We start from the raw sequence: 24,747 nt of genomic DNA, 5'->3' as shown, positions 1-24,747 counted from the left end.
GCCCGAGTTTCCGAATGGTCAGTCCTCCTCTGGTTGAATTGGTAAGTCAATTGATTTCACATACTGTTTTTTCGTATCAAAATTTTTAAAGTGTGCTGTCTATAATTTAGGAAAGAAATACTTTTTGTAATGCAAGAAGCCATAAAATGTAATACCGTTCAAGAAATTGAGGTTGTGTATTGGAGTCTCAACCTTTATGATAAGAATGAGGTATTCCTACATTTGTTCTATAAATGTTGCTATTCCTTACCAATGTAGAGATTCATTTAACAGATTGCTGTGTATGTAAGTGCTATTAAGTTTTGTTCGACGTCAAGCCCACACTATGAGGCTCCTTCAGGCCCAGGAATAAGAGCTTTATTTGTTGTGCAAAAATCAAAAAGTGGAGGAAGTAACAAACGTTATTCCAAAGTTCTGAATGTATCACGTAGGTCTAACAAATAAGTCCATCCTCAAGATGTTGAGACCAAAGGGATGTCTATAATGTTCTCCAGTAGAGCAATATGAAGAGTTTGTTCAACCATGGATCCTTTGGCCTCCAACATGGCTGGACCAAAGACTTCTAATATCACTTCTGATTGTCTTGGTTTTTCATTTCCAATGGCAGAAGCGAAGAGTCTGTTCCTTGTTCACTGTGAGGTACTGTGCCATTTTATTTGGCAAAACCAAAGCAAGAATACTGAACATCTTTCAAAGATCTTAAACTAACGGAAGTAACTTGTTTTCAGCTGCTTGATTCCCACCTCAACGCATCTGGCATGACTATAGGTCTTGGAACTTTCATCTTTGGGGGAAAAAAAGAGAACAAGAATTAATTTTCCTTTTAGATACAGTATGAATAAAACATTTTAAATGGATGACAACAGCAGTAGACTTGTTTTGTAGGTAGCATGAAAGAAGAACCTGGCATACACGACTGTTACTTTAAGATCTAAAAATATTTGTAGGCAGATAAGACTTAATCCTACATGATTGTCTCTTCATAAAAAAATATGTTCAATTGTACTTATCATGTTGTTTTGGAATTATTGAAAGGAGCAGGCGTAAGAGCTGAGGTGAAAATGTTTGAATGTATGGTGCATGTGGAAACCATATACATACAACAGTTTGAAAATATTAATATCTAGCAGGACTATTTTTCTATTACGAATAAATAGCTTGTAAATTTGCATACTAACATGTTATAGCTGCCTATTTTGTGGACATTTAGTGTGAACATTAAATCTCACAGGGTCAAATTTCTGCTCTAATCAACAAATACAGTATGTAAATTGGAGAGGAGCATTTGTTTCATTTACGCATCATGCATGCATCATACATACTGGGGGGGGTACAACTGGGGGAATCAATGGTGGGGAAGGATCTGGGGGTTCTGGTAGATCACAAGCTTAATAATGGCATGCAATGCCAAGCTGCGGGTTCTAAAGTGAGCAAAATCCTCTCTTGTATTAAAAGAGGTATAGACTCCAGAGAGAGAGATATCATTTCCCCGGTACAAATCATTAGTAAGACCTCATCTGGAATACGCAGTTCAGTTTTGGGCACCAAGGGGGGATATGATCTCCATGTATAATACATAAGGGGGGATATGATCTCCATGTATAATACATAAGGGGGATATGATCTCCATGTATAATACATAAGGGGGATATGATCTCCATGTATAATACATAAGGGGGGATATGATCTCCATGTATAATACATAAGAGGGGATATGATCTCCATGTATAATACATAAGAGGGGATATGATCTCCATGTATAATACATAAGGGGGGATATGATCTTCATGTATAATACATAAGGGGGGATATGATCTCCATGTATAATACATAAGGGGGGATATGATCTCCATGTATAATACATAAGAGGGGATATGATCTCCAGGTATAATACATAAGAGGGGATATGATCTCCATGTATAATACATAATGGGGGATATAATCTCCATGTATAATACATAAGGGGGGGATATGATCTCCATGAATAATACATAAGGGGGGATATGATCACCATGTATAATACATAAGGGGGGGATATGATCTCCATGTATAATACATAAGGGGGATATGATCTCCATGTATAATGCATAAGCGGGATATGATCTTCATGTATAATACATAAGGGGGGATATGATCTTCATGTATAATACATAAGGGGGGATATGATCTCCATGTATAATACATAAGGGGGGATATGATCTCCATGTATAATACATAATGGGGGATATAATCTCCATGTATAATACATAAGGGGGAGATATGATCTCCATGTATAATACATAAGGGGGGATATGATCACCATGTATAATACATAAGGGGGATATGATCTCCATGTATAATACATAAGGGGGGGATATGATCTCCGTGTATAATACATAAGGGGGGATATGATCTCCATGTATAATACATAAGGGGGGATATGATCTCCATGTATAATACATAAGGGGGATATGATCTCCATGTATAATACATAAGGGGGGATATGATCTCCATGTATAATACATAAGGGGGGATATGATCTCCATGTATAATACATAAGGGTGATATAATCTCCATGTATAGCAGTAAGCAGGAAGGAGGCATACCAAAAAGTATGTCTGAATGACCCATCCCTTGGTAAATTATGCAATATTCATACCAGGGGCAGACTGACAACTTATGGGGCCCCCGGGCAATAGGGGATCATGGGGCCCCTCTGTCCTTGCCCAAACTCAAAAAAGCCTATGAAAAAGGTACCAGGTGCATCTCATGGTGCCCCCTACTGACCCCGGGCCCTCGGGCAGTGCCCGATTTTCCAAATGGTCAGTCCGCCCCTGATTCATACATAGTCAATCACCACTAGCAAAACTTCACTTGTATTGCTAACACTGGTCAATAGTAGCCTAACTACCGGTTACTTTGCTCTTTTTGCACGCTGAAGAAAAGCCAGAAAGGTTTATATTAGGAATTTTATGGGAAGGTCCCTTCCATTGGTCCATTGTACAATGTCAATACATAGTCAATAGACACAAGCAGTGTTTCAATTGGCTAGTTTCTACATTTCTTTTTTTAATAAAGTTTATATTTTTTAATTCTCTTACCTTCAAATCGGTATCAACTTTATCCAAATCTGGTTGAAAATGAGATCCATAAGAGCCTGTTAAAAATAATCACGGTTAATTGATTTAGTCTACTGAGTTAATAATTAAATATTTGAAATGCATTGTGTTAGGCTAAATGCTCTTTTTTAACTTTTGATTTTTATCTGAGAATGTAGAAGGTGTAAAGCTAGAAGTCAATATGTTTTATAAAGTCAACCCAACTGACCCAGAAACTCTTTAACTGTTTTTTCTTTTAACTGTTGATGGAGTGAGCTCAGAGCTTGAGCCCTGCTGCTCTAATGATTTCAAGGTGTAAAAGCGTACTTTTCCCATGCAACCATTTGTTGTAGGGACGTCTAGTGTTCTGCAGCTTTACTAAACCCTTGACTGTGAGGCTCCATACACACGGGATATTTTGATAAAGCTGGTAACATTAGCTGTGTAAAGTCACGTTAAAAACGTGAGTTTTCCAGCATTTTTAGCATTTTTGCATTATCGTTCAGCGGCATTTTGCTACTTTTAGTGGCGTTTTCCTGCATTTTTTTGCGTCTTTTAGAACCAAAAAAAATTTTATTTTTTGTCAAAAAAAGTCCAAAAATGCCAGTTTGCAGCGCTTTACCACATTTTTAAGCATTAGAGCTCCTCTAAAAACCCACTACCCCCGGGTTTTTTTTCCAGCCAAAAAACATCCCTGCCAAAAAAACGTTGATTACAGTCTACGTGTGCATGGACACACAGGATAGCATGCTGAGGAGTTTACTGGCTGTAGAAAAAAAGTCAAAATGCAAAAACAGTCGCTGTAAAAACATCCCATGTGCGTGAGGACTGATGAAGCAGGGCTCTGTAGGTGACTCACCTTGGTTGCTGCTGGAGGAACTTTGAAGTTTGCCTTGTTCTTGATTATCTTCTTCCCACCCGTACTCGTACCATCGTTTCTCTTTGTCAATCAGCCTATGCAAACACAGGAAAAGGAAAATGCTGAATAATAATGAAGATAATAGAATTCTTGCATCATAGTAACCAGATCAAATAGCACATTAACCATCAAGAGAAAAAATAAAAAATTAAATAATAGTAATAATAATAATATTTTGGCAGTCAAAATAATGTTTACATTAGTTAAAGTGTTAAAGAAGTGGGTTTAATTAAATGACCTTATGGCAGTGTGTGTCTTATTCAGGGGCTGACCATTTGGAAACTCGGGCACTGCCCGAGGGCCCGGGGTCAGTAGGGGGCCCCATGAGATGCCCCTGGTACCTTTTTCACAGGTTTTTTGAGTTTGGGCAAGGACACAGGGGCCCCATGATCCCGTATTGCCCAGGGACCCCATGAGTTGTCAGTCCGCCCCTGGTCCTATTTACCTAATACTATACTCTTTTATACCCAGGATATTTTAATTGACCTTAGATTGTACGCCCCTTGAGGGTTAGGGACTGATGTGAATGTACCAGAGGTGGACTGACAACTCATGGGGCCCCCCTGGGCAATAGGGGATCATGGGGCCCCTGTGTCCTTGCCCAAACTCAAAAAGCCTGTGAAAAAGGTACCAGGGGCATCTCATGGAGCCCCCTACTGACCCCGGGCTCTCGGGCAGTGCCCGAGTTTCCAAATGGTCAGTCCGCCCCTGGAATGTACAATATATATATATATATATATATATATATATATATATATGTGTAAAAGCTCTGCGTAAATTGACATCACTATATAAGTACCGGTAATAAATAAATAAAATGACAGTGCAAAAAAGTTTAGATTTAAATAGTGACGATAACCTTCTCAATGCTTTATAAAATGGCAATTAAACTGTTAAAAGGAGTTAGAACAATGGGATATATTTTTTCTTTTAGTATTATTATTATTATTATACAGTATTTATGAAGCGCCAACAGTTCGCTCAGCGCTGTACATTACAAAGGGGGACAGAACATGTGACAGAACAATAACAATACAATGCAAAACATGAAGGGATCGAGGGCCCTGCTCTTTCTAGCTTACAATCTAGGAGGGAGGGGATGGTGGCACAGGAGGAGATAGCTGTGGGGGATGGAGTGGTAGGAGGAGTGGAGGAGGTCGGCAGGTTAGCAGGGGGTGGGGTAGGCTTCCCTGAAGAGGTGGGTTTTCAGGGTGCGCCTAAAGGAGAGGAGAGTAGGTGATAATCTGATGGGTTGGGGCAGGGAGTTCCAGAGGATGGGTGACACCCTGGAGAAGTCCTGGAGGCGGGCATGGGAGGAGGAGACCAGGGAACTAGAGAGAAGGAGGTCTTGTGAGGAGCGGAGTGTGCGTGTTGGGTGGTACTTGGATATTAGGTCAGTGATGTAGTTCGGGGCAGTATGGTGGACGGCTTTGTACGTCAGCGTTAGGATTTTGAATTTGATCCGTTGCGCAATCGGAAGCCAGTGCAGGGATTGGCAGAGGGGGGTGGCGGAAACGGAGCCCAACCCCTCTCAACCCCCCACCTCACCCCCTCAGTCTCTGCCCCCACACCCACTAGTAGATAGCTATTTGTGCTTATTTAGTAATCAAAGGCTTATTACATTAATTTTTAGACCATTGGGAACCTAAATGGTTTCTTTTTGTTAGATTGTTTCAATTTCACTCCAGTTTTATTTTTACCAGACTCTGTAAAGGCAACCCCACTGTGTAACCATTGCCCCATTCTGACAAATGGTTCATGACAAAGCACTCTTTGTACATATGACTTATTACTGCATGTAGAGGAAATTATGAATCAATATGTCTGAGTACAATAAAAAAATAAAATTGTGTCTAAAACATTAGTGTCAGCTACATGTGACCATATGACGCCAGCAAGCAGACTAAGTAAGAAAGGTTGGGAAAATGACTTAGGTATTGTCGTACAATGATAGGTGTACCTGGGGTAGCCATATAGGAATAAAGATTGTTATCAATGAAGAAAAGAGATTATTAACACGGGTCCAAGGAGTTCAGAGGCAGGGATGTCTTGGGACTTACTGCTTTCTTGTGGCTACACTAAGAAATGCAAGTCTCCTCCAACCATTTGTCTAACAGTAGCCATTAGAATAAGAAGTTTTTTTGTTAGAAGGGATGTTTTCCTTGACGTGACTAAGTTTCTGTCCAGTCGTACTAAAGAAGAGTACTGCAAACCTCTATGCAGTGTGCAATGGTTTTTAAGACCCATCTATTCTTTTTTATTTATTTATTTCAGGTACTTATATAGTGTTGTCAATTTACACAGCGCTTTACATATATATTGTACATTCACATCAGTCTCTAACCCTCAAGGGGTGTACAATCTAAGGTCCCTAACTCACATTCATACATACACATACTAGGGACAATTTAGACAGGAGCCAATTAACCTACCAGCAGGGGCGGACTGACCATCTGGAAACTCGGGCACTGCCCAAGGGCCCGGGGTCAGTAGGGGGCCCCATGAGATGCCCCTGGTACCTTTTTCATAGGCTTTTTTGAGTTTGGGCAAGGACACTGGGGCCCCATGATCCCCTATTGCTGGGGGCCCCATGAGTTGTCCGTCTGCCCCTGCCCCTGCCTACCAGCATGTCTTTGGAGTGTGGGAGGAAAGCGGAGTACCTGGAGGAAACCCACGCAGTCACAGAGAGAACATGCAAACTCCAGGCAGGTGGGGCTGAGCTTCACTGTGTGTGTGTGTCTATTGAAACACACAGTCTGGCTTGGGAGCAAGCCCGCATGCCGTCCCCTATAGCACGGGTCTTCAAACTTTCTAAACAAAGGGCCAGTTTACTGTCCTTCGGGATTTAATGGGGCTGGACGGTTTCCAGTGGGAGCAGAAAATGCCCCAGCATCAGTGGGACTAAATAATGCCCCATCAATGGTTTAAGTGGAAGTAATAATGCCCCATTGTTGGCATTAGTGGGAAGGAAAGCACCCCATCATTTTGTCTGTGTGAGGAATAGTGCCCCGCCACTGGCGTCAGTGTATGGAATAGTGCCCCAAGGGCTGGATAGAGGCAAACAAAGGGCCACATCTGGCCACTGACCATAGTTTGGAGACCACTGCCCTATAGCATAGCATGAAAAGAGTAGGAGCCAAGAACTCTGGGGGATCTGAGAAGAGGAGGTTTGGGTCCGCTCTGTGCAATACTATTGCACAGAGCAAATGAGTATAAACCTGTTTATTATTTTAATGAAAACAAGACTTTACAATCTCTTTAAATATAGATTAAGCCCATCTCTATTACCTGTATGAATAGCAAAAGAACAAAATGGTTAGCACTTCCGCCTGGCAGTACTAGGGTCGTTGGTTGGCAAAATGGTTGGTACCACCTGCCTGGAGTTGAATTAGTTTCTACATTCCCAACTTGACTTGTTGGGCCGTGCACATACAAATTAAACAAATGGTCTCTCAACCCCAATAGAAAAAGAATCTTATTAAAATATTCACGCTACACTCACTAGGATAAAAACGAATGGGTCCGACTCAATTTGGATCATTTTTTATGTTGTTTCGTTATTTCAAATGCCTCAAATATTAACAAAAGGTCCAAACTATCGCCTTATGTCATCCAAATGAAACTAATGAATTTGTTGTATTTGTTGTAATTTATTTCAGATTAGTTGGTATTCATTATTATTGTGATTTGGAGAACCGTATACATCGAAATCTCCGAATCACACACATTTTGTCTGAATTTCAGTTTGTACCAAAACTAATCCCACACGTTTACATGTCATGCTATAATAAAAACCAAAATAGGGCTTTAGATATACAAATATAAAAGATCTTATCAATGTCCGTTATTGCATTAAAAAACATTCTGTGTATCCTTTATTATATGTATATGTACATGTGCTTAACCACTTCCAGTCCGGACACTTTTTCCTGTCCAGGCCAATTTTCAGCTTTCAGTGCTGTCGCATTTGAATGACAATTGCGCGGTCATGCAACACTGTACCCATATGTATTTTTTAGCATTTTTTTGAGACACATAAAACTTTATTTTGGTGGTATTTATTCACCGCTGGGATTTTTATTTTTTTTGCTATATAAATGAAAATGTCCAAAAATTTTGAAAAAAAAGTGTTTTTCTCAAAACATTTTACAAATAAATAATCTTTCTTCATAAATCTTGGCCAAAATGTATTCAGTTATCTTTTTAGCAAAACAAATACCCCAGATTAGTTTATAACCAAAAATTATTTTTTACACTTTTTTTTACATTTTTATTTTATTTTTTTTATATTATTATTTATTTTTAAATATACTGTCACCCTAGCAGTACAGTGTCACCATAGTGACACTGTACTACTTGTGGGGGGTGATGAAGATTTTTTTTTTTACACTGATTGCTTTTACACCCATATAAGCTGTAAAATCAATCATTTCTCCTTCTCTCTGGCTGCATTATTATTATTATTACATTGAGTTTATATAGCGCCAAAGGGTTTGCTCAGCGCTGTACAATAGGGGGGACAATACATGGCACAGTACAACAAAAACATTCTTGCAGCCATTGAGAAATACTGTGAGAGCTGTGATTGGTCACAGCTTGTCACATGGTACAAGGCTGTTGTGAATAGCGTTGTACCGTGTGATCTCTGCGATCATTCACAGATTTCACAAGTAGTAAGCAATGATGTCAGAAGTGAAATCTTGCTTACACCTATTCATGTGATCACTGATTGGTAAAATCAGTGATCACATGATCGGGACCTCATACAGTGGTCCCGTATAGCAATTGGTGTTCCTCTGTGTCCGGAGCACACAGTGGGCACCGGATTGCGGTGCTGCGCGCTCCCAAGGAGCACGCACAATCCAAAATGGCGGGTGACGTTTATGAACAGCAACCCGCCCCTACACTGCCACTGTCCGTCCGTTTATATAAACGGCCGGACGGTGGCAAGTGGTTAACATTAATGGTTACACCTTGCAGATCATCCTGCAAGACTACCACACAGGATTTAAAGCAATAAACATCCACAGTGTATTCTTATAGACCAGGACCATGGGGTCTTAGCCTACGATAGATTTTTTTCATGGCAAGAAAGATACTTTTGAAATGGGATGTGGAGTCCTAAGCTTGAAATAAAAAATGTGATGTTTAATGAAATGTTACTAACCAGCTGATTGCAAATGATAAAGATACTACTTACTTGTCTTCGTCTGACATTCTACGTCGCCGGTATGAGATCACGGACAGGGTCACGATTGCGATGAGCAACACAGCAACACCCACTGACACTCCTGCATAGACTCCGGGTTTACTGATAGCAGTCTGGCAGTTGTCTCCAGTGTACCAGAACTGGTCTGAAGTCTCACAGCTGAAAATAATAAAAAAAAATTAAGTGTTATATTGTAAAGCGCTGAACAAACTGTTGGCGCTATATAAATCCTGTATAATAATAATAATAATATATAAATCCTGTATAATAATAATAATAATAATATATAAATCCTGTATAATAATAATAATAATATATAAATCCTGTATAATAATAATAATAATATATAAATCCTGTATAATAATAATATATAAATCCTGTATAATAATAATAATATATAAATCCTGTATAATAATAAAAATAATAATAAAAGTAATTTAAAAGACAGGATGAAAGATAGAAAGGTGAAGATGAAAGGCACTAATTTTGAAATTTGAAAAAGTTGGCTTATGACCAACGAGGCAACACAAATCTCTAAAGGTCACACTGGCCAATTTTACCAAGCTATGGGAAACAAAATTCCGTCCTGCCCTCCTAGTAAATATAGACAATGGATCAAAATATATATCCATATTATTCTTTATTAATTATAAATGTGGAATGTATTAGTTTTATGAAGGAACATTAAATAATAGATCAAAATACTGTATGTCCATCTTGATTTAAAGTTAATTTGACATTTTTATACTGATTTTGGCCATATTTAAACTTTTGAGACCTACCTAGTTTTTCCAATCTTTCACCATAGTTCCATTTTTTTTGTTAATTTAGTTGCCCACCTTTATATTTTTGCCAAATGGCACCAAAACTGAACATTGTATTCTAGAAGTGGCCTTACAAGCCTTTTCTGAATTCTATTTTCCTTTCTCCTGTTTCCCTTTTCTCCCAAAGGTTCTCTGACAATTAACTTACAGGGAAGTCTTGAAAAAGAAGACAGACTGGGAAAAGGTTTCTCAAATGTTCCTGTGACAATTTTTCTATCTCTACAATATAAGAATGTATAAACTACAATTCAGCAAAAATTGCTGCTCTAGAGGTCTAGCAGACCATTCTTGTAACATTGACTTCAAAGGAGACTTGGGGCACCCAGAAGAAGACCTGGGGCCATGTGCCCTGGGTGCCATGATCTTGCAATGTCCCTGTTTACAAGTGACTTATACAAAGACTGTCAGTGATAATTTTGATGTCAAATTTTGATTTAGTTTTAGTCATAGTCTTTTCACTAAAATTCCATTTTAGTTTTAGTCGTATTTTAGTCAACGAAAATAGTGTTAATTTAGATGATGAAAATATTTTCTTCAACAACATTAACACTGGTGACAGTATTGTATTATGGTCTCATATTTATTCCTCAATATTTTATTTGCTTTTACAGCTGCTGCCTGGCATTGATAGATCTTTGTTAGGTTATTTCCTTTTAGCTCTGCGAGCCTTCACATCCAGGGTGAGCCATTGAGTCCCATATATATATTTGATTGATACACTGTTTGTATTGGATACATTAAAACTGTTTGTTAATTGTATAATTATTTTTATATACTTTTAAACTGCCTCGGCGGTTGAAATTTCTTCAAAAATCTTCTCTGAAGAAGCCAGTGAGGGCGAAACACGTAGGGAGTAACTACAATTATATAATCAAGTTCAAATTTCGGTTCCACACATAGTACTGAAATTGTTTTTATGTTTCTGTTTTTATTTCATTGTTTTAAAAAATATAAAATAAAATTATATATCTTTTTAATATGTGTGGTATTCATGTTCATGCACCCTGAAAATCCCATCCTTTCTATTGAATATCTTCGATTTAGTTTTAGTCATAGTCTTTTCACTAAAATTCCATTTTAGTTTTAGTTGTATTTTAGTCATCTGCATTGTTTTAGTTTTTATCGTATTTTAGTTAACAAAAATACTGTTAATTTAATTGATGAAAATGTTTTCTTCAACGACATTAACACTGGAGACAGTATCGTATTATGGTCTCATACTTATTTCTCAATATTTTATTTGCTTTTACAGCTGCTGCCTGGCGTTGAGTGTTGTTGTAGAACTTTCATTTCACAGAATTCACTGCAACTTCTTCCAGTAATGGAAATAGCTGCATGAGTATCTAAGGATATATATATATATATATATATATATAATATATATATCCTATATATAGATATAGATATAGATAAGGATAAAACTGCTAAATCATCATGACTTTTGACGTATTTTTTATTATAGTAATGGTAGTTGTAAAAATGGATCGGCACTTACTAGCAGTGGGGTCCTTTCACTGTCACTGAGCACTGCCCCATGTTGCAACTCCTAGGAGTCTCGCTATTGGTACTGCATTCGGAAACACAGGTTATCACACCGGATACATTTCTTTGGACGTAGTACTTCTGAAATTCTGATGGAATGTCCACTACATTTGAGCAGATATCTGGAAGACAACAAAAGAGTAAACAGTGATGTGATAACCACAAGATTTACGGTACCTGGAAACACTAGACTCCATTGTTTGTGGTAACCTCTAAAGCTGTAAAAAATTTTGTTTGAAAATTTGTATTTTCCAGAATGTTCGTTCAATTTTCTAATGGTTAATGGGGTCATATAACATTCATTTTTGACCACGGTGATGATAAAAACATGAAGGAAGCGGGAAGAAAATTTTTTCCAACACATGACATTTTAATTGTGTATGTGGTTTTCATTTGAGAAAATCATACAAATAGTAATGAAACTATTTTAATACATCTGGGATTCCATTCAAAAAGCAGGGCTGAATGACATTTTAAGAGTTTTCAAACAAAATTAGTTGACTCATTGATGGCCAGAAAGGATATTCTGATAAAAGATTTCTGTAGGACCATTTGAATGAAAATCAAACTACTATATGTAAGGCCAGTCTAAAGGAGATTGGAACCTCAAACCAAAAATGTTATCTATTGAAGTTTCCCTATCTTTTATGTGGTGCCTGCATTATTTTTCTTTTTTTTTTAGGCTTTCTTTTATCTCATTTTTACTTTGTTATCCAGCCAGTAACACATTTCCTATAATAAGATATCTCCACTCTGGATGGAGGCGCAAAGAAGACACCTTTAGGCTAGGTTCACATATGTGCGGGTGGTGCGGCTGCGGATCCGCATAAAAATCTGTGCATCTGCACCACCCGCACAGAGAAATGCGGGTTAGTTCTAATGGCACGCAGCCTGCATTCGAAAACGCAACTGTACCGGCAGGGGCGGACTGACAACTCATGGGGCCCCCAGGCAATAGGGGATCATGGGGCCCGTGTCCTTACTCAAACTCAAAAAAGCCTATGAAAAAGGTACCAGGGGCATCTCATGGGGCCCCCTACTGACCCCAGGCCCTCGGGCAGTGCCCGAGTTTCCAAATGGTCAGTCCGACCCTGCGTACTGGGAACCGAGGTTGATGTGCGTGCTGCGTTTTCAGAAGAAGTGCAGGGACTTCCCTGCGTGTCACGGGGCACGGGAGTCCATTCAAATGAATGGGCTCTCATGCCCGCGCAAAATGCGGCCCACACGGCTTCATATATGTGAACCAGGGGTGAGACAGCAGCATTGTCAATCTGGGGTGAGGGTAGTGTTCGATTTGTTAGCAGTTTAGATAGACTTGTCTAACAAATTAAAGCCAAACTCCAACTAACACTTTTTAAGCAGTTACAGCAACAGGGTTTTTGGTAAAGGTTTTACATAAATGAATAAAAGCTGACCATGTTAAGAACCTCTGTCAGTGTTAAATGGTTTGTCTGAACCCTGTAGTTGCCACTTTTGCTGTATAACTTGGTCTGTTAATGGAAAGTGCAAAATAACAGACTTACTGACTGGATCACCAGATGAAAATAAAGGAAGAAAAGCCAAAAAAGAAAATCAATCCATCCACCACACCTAAGAAATGGTAGGCTGCAGTATATTACATTTTTGTTTTTAGGTTTAGGTATGCTTTAAAATTACGGGGCAACTTTTTCAAATACATTCGATTTGTGATCGCAAAAATTACACAAATAATTCTCTTTAAAAATGTGAACATTAATTTACCTGTCAGATTTAATGCAATCTTTTCAACTTTTGTCTGGTTTGCCACGAAACATAGAGTCTCTGAAAGAAAAAAATCCAATAAAATGTTTACCTTTTTTTTTTCAGTAATATGTTAATTTTTTTTATGCTGACATTGCATTGCATTTGTATATATTCATACATGAATTGTATTGATTCATACATGCATTGGTTGATCTTTGATATTGCAATTTTTAATGTTTGCTGATGTGAACAATGTATCTAGAGCTGCAAAAAAAAAACTGGAACAGAATTGAAATGTATTGTTTAAAAATTGCTGATCTAAACATTTTTATGCAAAACTCTATAAGCCTAATTCAATTAGTGCAAATTCTGTCCAGAACCACCCCTTTCACCCAACACCATGTTTCAAAAAGTTCTACCCTTTTGTACAGGGAGAAGTATTTTCTTAAAGCGGAGTTCCACTCGACCTGTGAAAAAATAAAAGTCAGCAGCTACAAAAACTGTAGCTGCTGACTTTTAAAAAACAGCCACTTACCTGTCCCTCGGTTCCGTGGTGTGTCCCCCGCAGCTCGTTTCACCAGCCGCCCTGGATTCCAGTGTGGGCACCCGGCTGTGACAGCTTGCGGCTTCACAGCCGGGTACCCACTGCGCATGTGCGAGTAGCACTGCGCTTCGTGAATGGTCCTGTAGTCTTCTTGGACCTGTCACATGTCCCAAAAGACTACAGGGAGGGAGGACACCTTCCGTTTCTGGACCAGAAGTGGGAGCGGGTACCTGTCAAATTTGGATCCTCTCCCCAAAGGTGCCAATCCTTAATGGGGAACAGGGGAGCAGTCCTTAAAGCGGAACTTCCCCTTTTGGGTGGAGCTCCACTTTAATTATAATTACATGTATGCTTTGTCTTCAGAATCCGCCTAAATCAGTTTTAGTTAGTTTGATCCTCTCACCATTATCTGTGAACTTGCTTGTGCAATCTGTACCACCTAGAATTGTGGTCATTGTGGTCACAACGTTGTCATATTCATTAGGGGTAACGTTCAGCAAGACCAAGTGGTCAACCACGACACTTCCTTGCCTGAAATTAAAAGGAACATTGTTAGGACTCCACTGGAAGGAATGGAGGGCAGTACAGGACCAAGGTGGACAACAGGGAAAGGGAAAGTGTCACTAAAACCAAATCATAAAAAAAAAAAATCTAATAATGCTCTATTACATGCTTTTCATACTAACTCATTCACTATGGGATTAGTTTTCTGTATTCTGCAAACTGATTGGTTGATCTTGCTGTTCTCTATTTCCCCCTCCTGTCCATGTCCCCAATGCAGCTGTGGAGTTTGCAGAGCAGTGTTGGCAGCTACTGGATATGCTCAATTTTTAGTGAGTATCTATGCTGAGCATTTCCCCCCTATCACATCTGAGTAGTCCATGTGACTATAGAGTCACACATGTGGGAGTATACACAATGGTAAATGACAGAGCACTCCCTCCCTCCACCTCCATGCCCACTAACCAGCTAAACACAAAGGGGGGGGGAATAGTATGTGTTGATTGATGGAGGTTTCACCTCCCTGTTATTCTAAGACACAGCCTGTGACTGGCAGATATCCACCCACAGCATGTTATTGCCAAAAAATAGTAAATATTTGATCTCAAGTATAAATTTGTATGACAATTTAAAACAGTTTGTTGATATTAAGTATTTATTTTTAGTCCGTATCACAAAGGCTGTTTTTTTTTTTGTTTTTTTTTTATTTTGAACATGTGACCAGCAGCAGAGGACTGGAAGCTCCTCCTGTTTGTGTTTCCCTGCAGAAAGGCTGGGATAGAGCTGGGTCACGTGACAGTTGTATATCAATTAGGAAAAAAGGTGGAATTTTTTTAATTTAAAATAATTATAGTGTCATCCACATACAGAAAGAGAAGAGATCATGTAAATTAAACAGTGTGGGGTTTTTTTTTTACTAAAACTGCATGGTGCAAAATCTGGTGCAGATCTGCACAGATACCAATCAGCATCCAAGTTGTATTGCCAAAGCTTGATTGAAGAAGCTGAAGATAGAAGCTGATTGGCTACCATGCACAGCTGCACCAGATTCTGAGTGCTTCAGTTTTAGTAAATCTACCCCTTTGTGTTTAGTATCACTTTAACCTCCCTAGCGGTCTGATTATGTCCATATTTCTGTGCTCAAAGCGGTACATTTTTTTGCATGGAAATATGTATTTTTTTTATTGTAGGCCTGTCATTTTTAGGAATAACTCACTGAAATCTGTCTGAACAAGAGTCTAGTAAACATCCCGGGTATGATAAAATTTGAAACACAAAATCATAAATTATAATATAATAAATAATCATAAAAATAATAATATCATAATAATAAATGTAATTCAATAATATAATCAAACCAAAAACACTGAAATTTGAAATAGAGCGCCAAGTTCGCACATCACTGAGCAAAGTCGCAGAATCGTTTTCAGTGTCTGATGACGAATTTCCCCCACGAATCATTATCACTCAATTCTGCAAGTGGTTCTGATTTACTATCGCTGTTCTCTAGCCGGTCTAAAACCGCTTTTGACCTAAAGGGACGCTTTTTGGACGCCATGGGCATTTCTCCATTTCCAGGCAGAAAGAACAGTAAAAATGCAGGCAGGGCGCCGGACAAAGCACTCGGGACAAAATGTATGTGAAATGGTTTGATACAGGAATGTTATACTATGTGATTTTAGTGTATTTAGTGAATGTCACTTTTGTCATTTTCAAATTTCCCGCCGTTCCGTCCCCCTACGTCCCGACGCTCGCAGGGAACGGAACCCGGAAGACAGATGCCGGCATCCGCCGGAGGACATTACAGGGGACACTGCAGGAGGGACATCGCGGGAGCGCAGGACAAGGTAAGTGAAGAAGAGATCCCGGAGCAGCGCCGCATGGTAAGCCCGAGTGTAGCTCGAGGATACCGCTTGTGGTGCTGAAACTACACTCGGGAATACCTCCAGGGAGGCTACTCTATAGGTAAGGTTTGAGTTGATGTTGGACAGAGTAAGAAATAGAATAGTCAAGCTATGTTAAAGTGGACCTTTCATCAAATATAAACCTTCATTCCAATTTCATACATGCTATTAATGTGATTGATTTACCAAAGACAAATAAGTTTTTCACTTTGCAAGAGAATTCTCCCGCCCCCATTGTTCACACTTGAACCCTTCTAGTACTCACGTTATATTGAGAATCTTTACACTTTGGTAGTTTGGGATTTTATCATAAACGAGGGCCATCTGCAGGAAGGAAAAAGTATATATAGTCATTGAAATGATGATTAAACTTTACTTTTCAACAAAAAGGGTAAGTATATTTAAAAAAAAAATGATTGCAGAAAGATTAAATTCAGTTGCCCAACATACCTGATTTTTAAACCTCTCTTCAAAATTTTTATATTCTATCGATTCGAAGTTTTGAAGTTCTTTAGAAAAATTCACATTGCTCACGGTGACTGTGACATCTACTGAGGCTTCAACAGCTATGGTGACATAAGCAAAGGAAAAATGTACGGAAATCATAATGAACTTGAAAAAAGGTGTTATTAAATACACTAATGAGAGTGAAGGCATATAAACATTATTCATTTTTTTGTAGAGAAGGGAAAAGGTTAACATATCTGATTTTTATGGCTGATGGTTTACTCTCCCTTCCTGTCCTGATTGCATAGTATGTCAAATACAAGAAGGAATGGGATTCCTTTCTGATAGAGAAACAGAGGGCAGGAAAATCCCATTTGTTATGTGTAATTGAGAGGGGGTTGGAACATCTATTGGGTTTTTATTGCTTTCTGAGTCCAGGATGAGAAGTCAGGGGAACACAGACTGCAATGAAAACTTGACAAAAGTTCTGACTATTTCCCACGCTATAAAAACACTAAAATAAAATAAATACATCAGAAGTAGTTCCAGGTAAGGCAAAGTGCTTAGATACTATTTTGGGAAGATTGTTCCAAAATGCAACAAAAGCCAACATACTTGGTCTGATCTCGTCCGTTATGAATTCACAAAAAGTCCCGTAGAAGTTCGGCTTGCACAAACACTTTATACCATCATCATAGCCGCCATTCATACAGGGCCGGGTAACGCCTGGATGGGACATAAATGAAAGTAACATAGGGTCAAATATGGATAATAAATAATATGAAACATAAAGATAAAGTGCATATGGTAGACAATATAACAATACAAAGTATTACAGTGAGAAGTTAGGAGAGAAGAATAAAATTGTGCATTTGAGTTCATTTGGTCTACTTACTTGACTGTGTAGTTGTTGTCAGAATGGCACCAGTGGTTGGAATCACTGCAGTAGATGGAGAACTTGTATCCTTTGGCAATTCAGTGGTAGGTTGTACTGTTGTCTGGGAGGTTTCTGGTGTCACATTTGACGTTGACTGCACAGGCACATTGCTAGTTGGAGTTATTAAAGTTGATATGGCATCAGTAACTGGTTTTGTTGTCTGAGAAGTAGGTGATTCAGTTAAACTAGATGACTGAGCAGTGACTGGTTGAGAAGAAATAGGTGACCCACTGCTTCCATCTGTTGGTCTAGATGTTTCCACCATAACAGGTTGAGTTGATAAAGTCGACTGAGCTGTACCAGGACCAGCAGTACTTAGCTCTGTTGGCCTGGATGATTCATGAGTAACTAGCTCTGTTGACATTGATGAGTCCTTAGTAACTATTGTTGTTGGGCTGTAAGACTGAGCAGTAATGTGATCGGTTGGTGCTGAGGATCCTGAAGCGGTAGATGCAAATGTTTTGGAAGTTTCAGAAGATATTGCTTCAGTTGGCTTAAGAGTAACAGTTGTATGATTTTCTATTGGATTGGATGATGCCATAGAATTTGATGTAGATGCTGACTGCTCTAAAGTTAATGGTTCTGGGGTTGCAGATGTGCCCGAGGAAAAAGAATCAGTTGGTTTGAAAGATTCATTAGTAATCACTACAGTTGAACCTGGTACACTAGCGGTAAGTATGCTGGTGGATCTAGACAATCCAGTTGTGACAGTCTCATATAATGTGGATGATTCAGCTGTAACTTGCCCAGTTAAAGTTTGGGAATTATTAGTAACCGGTTTTGGAGAACTAAATGACTCATCTGTAACCATTCCAGTCGGTATGGCTGATAAAGCAGTACTCTGACTACTTGAACTTGTCAAGTCAACTGTATTGGCTTTTGTGGAACTTAGTGATTCAGCGGTACGTGGTGTTGTAGTAGTGAATGATTCTGTATTACTTGATCCTGGTGATTGTACAGTGAAAGGCCTAGATGATAACAGGCTATCAGCACTGATTGGTGCAGTTGGACTAGTCGTTACAACAGTGAGTCCATCAGAAGGACTAGTTGAACCAGTAGAAGATACTGTGTTTGCTGGATCAGTTGAACTAGATGTTACAGCAGTATGTAGGTCAGTTGGACTTAATAATTCTGTGGTCATTATTGTTGGTATAGATGACCCAACAGCAACTGACTCTGTTGTTCCAGATATATCTACAGTTGGACTGGATGACAGAGCAGAAATAGGGTCAGTTGGTCCAGATGGTCCTGTAGTAACTATAGCTGATAAAGTAGGAATTGAAGATTCTTCAGTGACTGATACAGATTGGGTGGACCCATATACATTTTCTGTATTGGGTTGAACTGTACTTATTGTTCCTGTTTGTGATTGGATCGTACTTACAGAATCTTCAGTTGCAGTCTGTGATGGGCTCATACTTGGATATCCTTTAGTCACTGTTTGTGATTGGATCATACTTGTAGAAACGTCAGCTGCTGTCTGTGATGGGCTTGTAATGGAATAACCTTCAGTTGCTGTTTGTGATGGGTTTGTGCTTGAAACATTCTCAGTTTCTGTTTGTGGTGTGCTTCCATTTCCATAATCATCAGTTGATGTCTGTAACTGACTTGTACTTGCAGAATCTCTGATAGTTGTATGTGATTGACTTGTACCCGCAGAATCTTCATTGGCTGCCTGTGATGAGCTCATGCTTGAATAATTGTCAGTTGTTGCTTGTGGTGTGTTGTCACTTACAGAATTGTCAGTTGTTATTTCCGGCGGGCTTCCACTTTCATTATTTGCAGTTGCTGTCTGTGATTGGCTTGTACTTGGAGAAACTTCAGTGGCTGTCTGTGATTGGCTTGTACTTGCAGAAACGTCAGTGACTGTCTGTGATGGGCTCATGCTTGAATAATCTTCAGTTGTTGCTCGTGGAGTGCTACCACTTACAGAATTTTCCGGTGATGATTCTGATGGACTTTCACTTTGATCATTTGCAGTTGCTGTCTGTAACTGGCTTGTACTTGCAGGGACATCACTGGCTGTCTGTGATTGGCTTGTACTTGCAGGGACATCAGTGACTGTCTGTGATTGGCTTGTACTTGCAGGGACATCAGTGACTGTCTGTGATGAGCTCACGCTTGAATAATCTTCAGTTGTTGCTCGTGGTGTGCTACCACTTACAGAATTGTCAGTTGATGTTTCTGTTGGGCTTCCACTTTCATTATTTGCAGTTGCTGTCTGTGATTGGCTTGTACTTGCAGAAGCGTCAGTGGCTGTCTGTGATTGGCTTGTACTTGCAGAAGCGTCAGTGGCTGTCTGTGATTGGCTTGTACTTGCAGAAGCGTCAGTGGCTGTCTGTAATTGGCTTGTACTTGCAGAAATGTCAGTTGCTGTCTGTGATTGGCTTGTACTTTCAGAAAAGTCAGTGGCTGTCTGTGATTGGCTTGTACTTGCAGAAACGTCAGTGGCTGTCTGTGATTGGCTTGTACTTGCAGAAATGTCAGTGGCTGTCTGTGATTGGCTTGTACTTTCAGAAACGTCAGTGGCTGTTTGTGATTGGCTTGTACTTGCAGAAACGTCAGTGGCTGTCTGTGATTGGCTTGTACTTGCAGAAACGTCAGTGGCTGTCTGTGATTGACTTGTACTTGCAGAAACGTCAGTGGCTGTCTGTGATTGGCTTGTACTTGCAGAAACATCAGTGGCTGTCTGTGATTGGCTTGTACTTGCAGAATCATCAGCGACTGTCTGTGATGGGCTCATGCTAGAATAATCGTCAGTTGTTGCATGTGATGTGCTTTCACTTACAGAATTGTCAGTTGATGTTTCTGTTGGGCTTCCACTTTCATTATTTGAAGTTGCTGTCTGTGATTGGCTTGTACTTGCAGAAACGTCAGTGGCTGTCTGTGATTGGCTTGCACTTGCAGAAACATCAGTGGCTGTCTGTGATTGGCTTGTACTTGCAGAAACGTCAGTGGCTGTCTGTGATTGGCTTGTACTTGCAGAAACGTCAGTGGCTGTCTGTGATTGGCTTGTACTTCCAGAAACGTCAGTGGCTGTCTGTGATTGGCTTGTACTTGCAGAAACGTCAGTGGCTGTCTGTGATTGGCTTGCACTGGCAGAAACATCAGTGGCTGTCTGTGATTGGCTTGTACTTGCAGAAACGTCAGTGGCTGTCTGTGATTGGCTTGCACTTGAAGAAACATCAGTGGCTGTCTGTGATTGGCTTGTACTTGCAGAAACGTCAGTGGCTGTCTGTGATTGGCTTGCACTTGCAGAAACGTCAGTGGCTGTCTGTGATTGGCTTGTACTTGCAGAAACGTCAGTGGCTGTCTGTGATTGGCTTGCACTTGCAGAAACGTCAGTGGCTGTCTGTGATTGGCTTGCACTTGCAGAAACATCAGTGGCTGTCTGTGATTGGCTTGTACTTTCAGAAATGTCAGTGGCTGTCTGTGATTGGCTTGCACTTGAAGAAACATCAGTGGCTGTCTGTGATTGGCTTGTACTTGCAGAAACGTCAGTGGCTGTCTGTGATTGGCTTGCACTTGCAGAAACGTCAGTGGCTGTCTGTGATTGGCTTGTACTTGCAGAAACATCAGTGGCTGTCTGTGATTGGCTTGTACTTGCAGAAATGTCAGTGGCTGTCTGTGATTGGCTTGTACTTTCAGAATCATCAGTGGCTGTCTGTGATTGGCTTGTACTTCCAGAAACGTCAGTGGCTGTCTGTGATTGGCTTGTACTTGCAGAAACGTCAGTGGCTGTCTGTGATTGGCTTGTACTTGCAGAATCATCAGTGGCTGTCTGTGATTGGCTTGTACTTGCAGAATCATCAGTGGCTGTCTGTGATTGGCTTGTACTTGCAGAAACGTCAGTGGCTGTCTGTGATTGGCTTGTACTTGCAGAATCATCAGTGGCTGTCTGTGATTGGCTTGTACTTGCAGAATCATCAGTGGCTGTCTGTGATTGGCTTGTACTTGCAGAATCATCAGTGGCTGTCTGTGATTGGCTTGTACTTGCAGAAACGTCAGTGGCTGTCTGTGATTGGCTTGTACTTGCAGAAATGTCAGTAGCTGTCTGTGATTGGCTTGTACTTTCAGAAACGTCAGTGGCTGTCTGTGATTGGCTTGTACTTGCAGAAACGTCAGTGGCTGTCTGTGATTGGCTTGTACTTGCAGAATCATCAGTGGCTGTCTGTGATTGGCTTGTACTTGCAGAATCATCAGTGGCTGTCTGTGATTGGCTTGTACTTGCAGAATCATCGGTGGCTGTCTGTGATTGGCTTGTACTTGCAGAATCATCAGTGGCTGTCTGTGATTGGCTTGTACTTGCAGAATCATCAGTGGCTGTCTGTGATTGGCTTGTACTTGCAGAATCATCAGTGGCTGTCTGTGATTGGCTTGTACTTGCAGAATCATCAGTGGCTGTCTGTGATTGGCTTGTACTTGCAGAATCATCAGTGGCTGTCTGTGATTGGCTTGTACTTGCAGAATCATCAGTGGCTGTCTCTGATGGGCTCATGCTTAAACCATTTTCAGACGTTGCTTGTGGTGTACTGTTACTTTCAGAATTGCCAGTTGATGTTTCTGGTGTGCTATCACTTTTACTATTTTCAGTTGCTGTCGGTGATTGGCTCATACTTGCAGAATCTTCATTAGCTGTCTGTGATGGGCTCATACTTGAGTAATCTTCAGTTGTTGCTCGTGATGTGCTATCACTTACATATACTCCTGATGTTGTATCACTTGTTTGAGTCTCTGAGTTAGTTGTGGTTGTGAAAGCTGTAAAGGTAAAAGGCAAAACTTTAGTTTGTTTAAAGACAGAATCCATGAATTTAACGTTTTCCCAAAACAGTTACATCCAAGACATGCCATGAATGATACCTGACATATTTGGTTGTACTTGCAACAAAATTGTCAAACCATCAAATGGATATGTCATAACTGATCACATGGGCAGCACTAGCCTTGATGCAGGTAAGCAAAAGGAACATGATAGAACCCCTTTACAGTGGAACTAAACCGTACTGTCCTTTACACCCATGGAAGCTGCCATCTTGACTTCTTCAGATCAATAGAAGTCAAGATGGCAGCTTCCGTGAGTGTAAAGGACAGTACGGTTTAGTTCCTCTGTAAAGGAGTTCTGTCATGTTGCTTTGGCTTACCTGCATCAAGGCTAGTAAAATCTTTTGCTAGTAGCCATCACTGGCCTTAAAATCATGTAGTAATTCTGCATCAGCCACCAGACTCTTAGGGGTTGGTTTACTAAAGGCAAAAAGGCTATACATTTCCAAAGGGAAGTTGCACTTTGGAAGGGAATATCCCAAAAATAAAACTGTATTTCCGGCATTTAAAAGTTTAGCAATCCTACTGGCACCCTTTTTGCCTAAATATTTGAAAAATGTTCTATCTCTTGTATATAACATATTTGAGCATTCATGGTGAATTCTGTACCCTACAAAAAAATCAATTTTTTGCTGAAAAATTGCAACTAAAGGTAGGATAACTCAATAATTATAATATGCTGTTTGGTTTCATAGGTTTTCTAGTGAAATATTACTATATACCAAAACACACATAAATAAAATATAAATTATGCTAGAATTGTCTATAAAAAACAATCTGGTTATTAGGAATTGCACAAATCTATTTACTCTCCTATTTGTCTAGGTGCATCCATCTTGTTTGTGAATAAACAACAGTCATATACATGCCCTAAAATAAAAAGCAGGGCTTAAAATTTCGAGTCTAGACCTACTAGTCAGGCACAAACCTTATTCTCCACCAGTTGCCCCACCCAACCTTGCCCAGGTCCGCCTCCAACCCCACCCCTGTCCCATCCCCAACCCCGCCCCCCAGCCTTGCCCCAACCACACCCCCAACCCTGCCCCAACCATGCCCCCTTAAAGCTTATGAAATTACATTTTTCTTTAGAATAAAGCGTCAAAAATATAAAAAACTGCAATTATAACATAGCTTTATTATGTCAATTTAAAAGCAAAAAAAGACTGACAATCTTGAAAATAAAATATTTCAACTTTTTGGTATTAAACATGTCCAGTAAAAAAAATTTTAAAAATCAAATAAATTTACACCAAATTGTATTCTGCTACATGTCCCAATACATGGTAATTAATTGGTTTAGGTGTAAGTTATAGCGTTTGCAAATGGCGGTATAGATACTGGAATTCTTTTTCTTTTAATTTTATTTTTACTAGTAATGGCGGCGAGTCCATAGCATTTTGGCATTCAGACCATGTAATGGTCAACAACAGAGCAATAGGTGTGAAAAAAAACTATATTTTTCCAAAAATTTCCATTGGTGGTTTTTTCAATTTTTTATTCAGTGGTGGTTTTTCAGCTGAGGTTCAGTGCCATTTTTTTTTTTTTTTTGGTGTGCTGGTAGAATTTTTTTTATTTCAGTTGAAAATGGGTATTGGCTTGCAAGAACACATGGCAATGGACAGTTCCCTAAGATAGATAATCACATTCTACAAGTAAAGTAGGAATGTAGATTGTAAGCTCCAAGGAGCAGGGCCCTCCTAACCCTCTTGTATTGAACTGTATTGTTGCTGTATTGTCTCCCGTTATATTGTAAAGCGCTGAGCAAACTGTTGGCACTATATAAATCCTGTATAATAATAATAATAATATATAAATCCTGTATAATAATAATAATGTTTTATATGTGCAGAAACTGGGAACTCAAGCAAAGAGATCTAATTAGAGTTTTTGGGAGATAAAAGAAAGCAGTACCTACTAAAAAGCTGAGATATCAGTTTTTAGTTGACCTATACGTTATTTAATACATCCCATACCCAATACATCCCGTTCCAATACATCCCATACCCAATACATCCCATTCCAATACATCCCATACCCAATACATCCCATTCCAATACATCCCATACCCAATACATCCCATTCCAATACATCCCATACCCAATACATCCCATTCCAATACATCCCATACCCAATACATCCCATTCCAATACATCCCATACCCAATACATCCCATTCCAAAACATCCCATACCCAATACATCCCATTCCAATACATCCATATCCAATACATCCCATTTCAACTTTATACCTGTAAATATATCGATGTCTGGTACTTCAGATCACCATACAAATTAAATTATC

The 24,747-nt window shown here is 39.5% G+C and overlaps 1 protein-coding gene across 1 annotated transcript; it reads right to left on the bottom strand.

Moving 5' to 3' along the window:
* Positions 1-335: 335 nt before the first annotated feature.
* Positions 336-20,131, bottom strand: LOC149453958 (uncharacterized). Its single transcript, XM_089688027.1, has 11 exons — positions 17,585-20,131; positions 17,305-17,415; positions 16,693-16,808; positions 16,508-16,566; positions 14,241-14,368; positions 13,312-13,371; positions 11,525-11,693; positions 9,197-9,364; positions 3,937-4,031; positions 3,081-3,136; positions 336-784 (listed from the first exon to the last, which is right to left on the bottom strand). Exons 1-11 carry the CDS (start codon positions 19,509-19,511, stop codon positions 725-727), a joined length of 2,949 nt encoding a protein of 982 aa, XP_089544153.1. The 5' UTR covers positions 19,512-20,131; the 3' UTR covers positions 336-724.
* Between the last annotated feature and the right edge of the window lie 4,616 nt (positions 20,132-24,747).

This window comes from Staurois parvus, unplaced genomic scaffold (genome assembly GCF_062004578.1).
Source record: "Staurois parvus isolate SC_StPar_1 unplaced genomic scaffold, SC_StPar_1.0 ptg000444l, whole genome shotgun sequence".
NCBI classification, from domain to species: Eukaryota; Metazoa; Chordata; class Amphibia; order Anura; family Ranidae; genus Staurois; species Staurois parvus.
The sequence above is the reverse complement of the archived record's forward strand: the minus strand, read 5'-3'. Positions and strand labels throughout refer to the sequence as shown.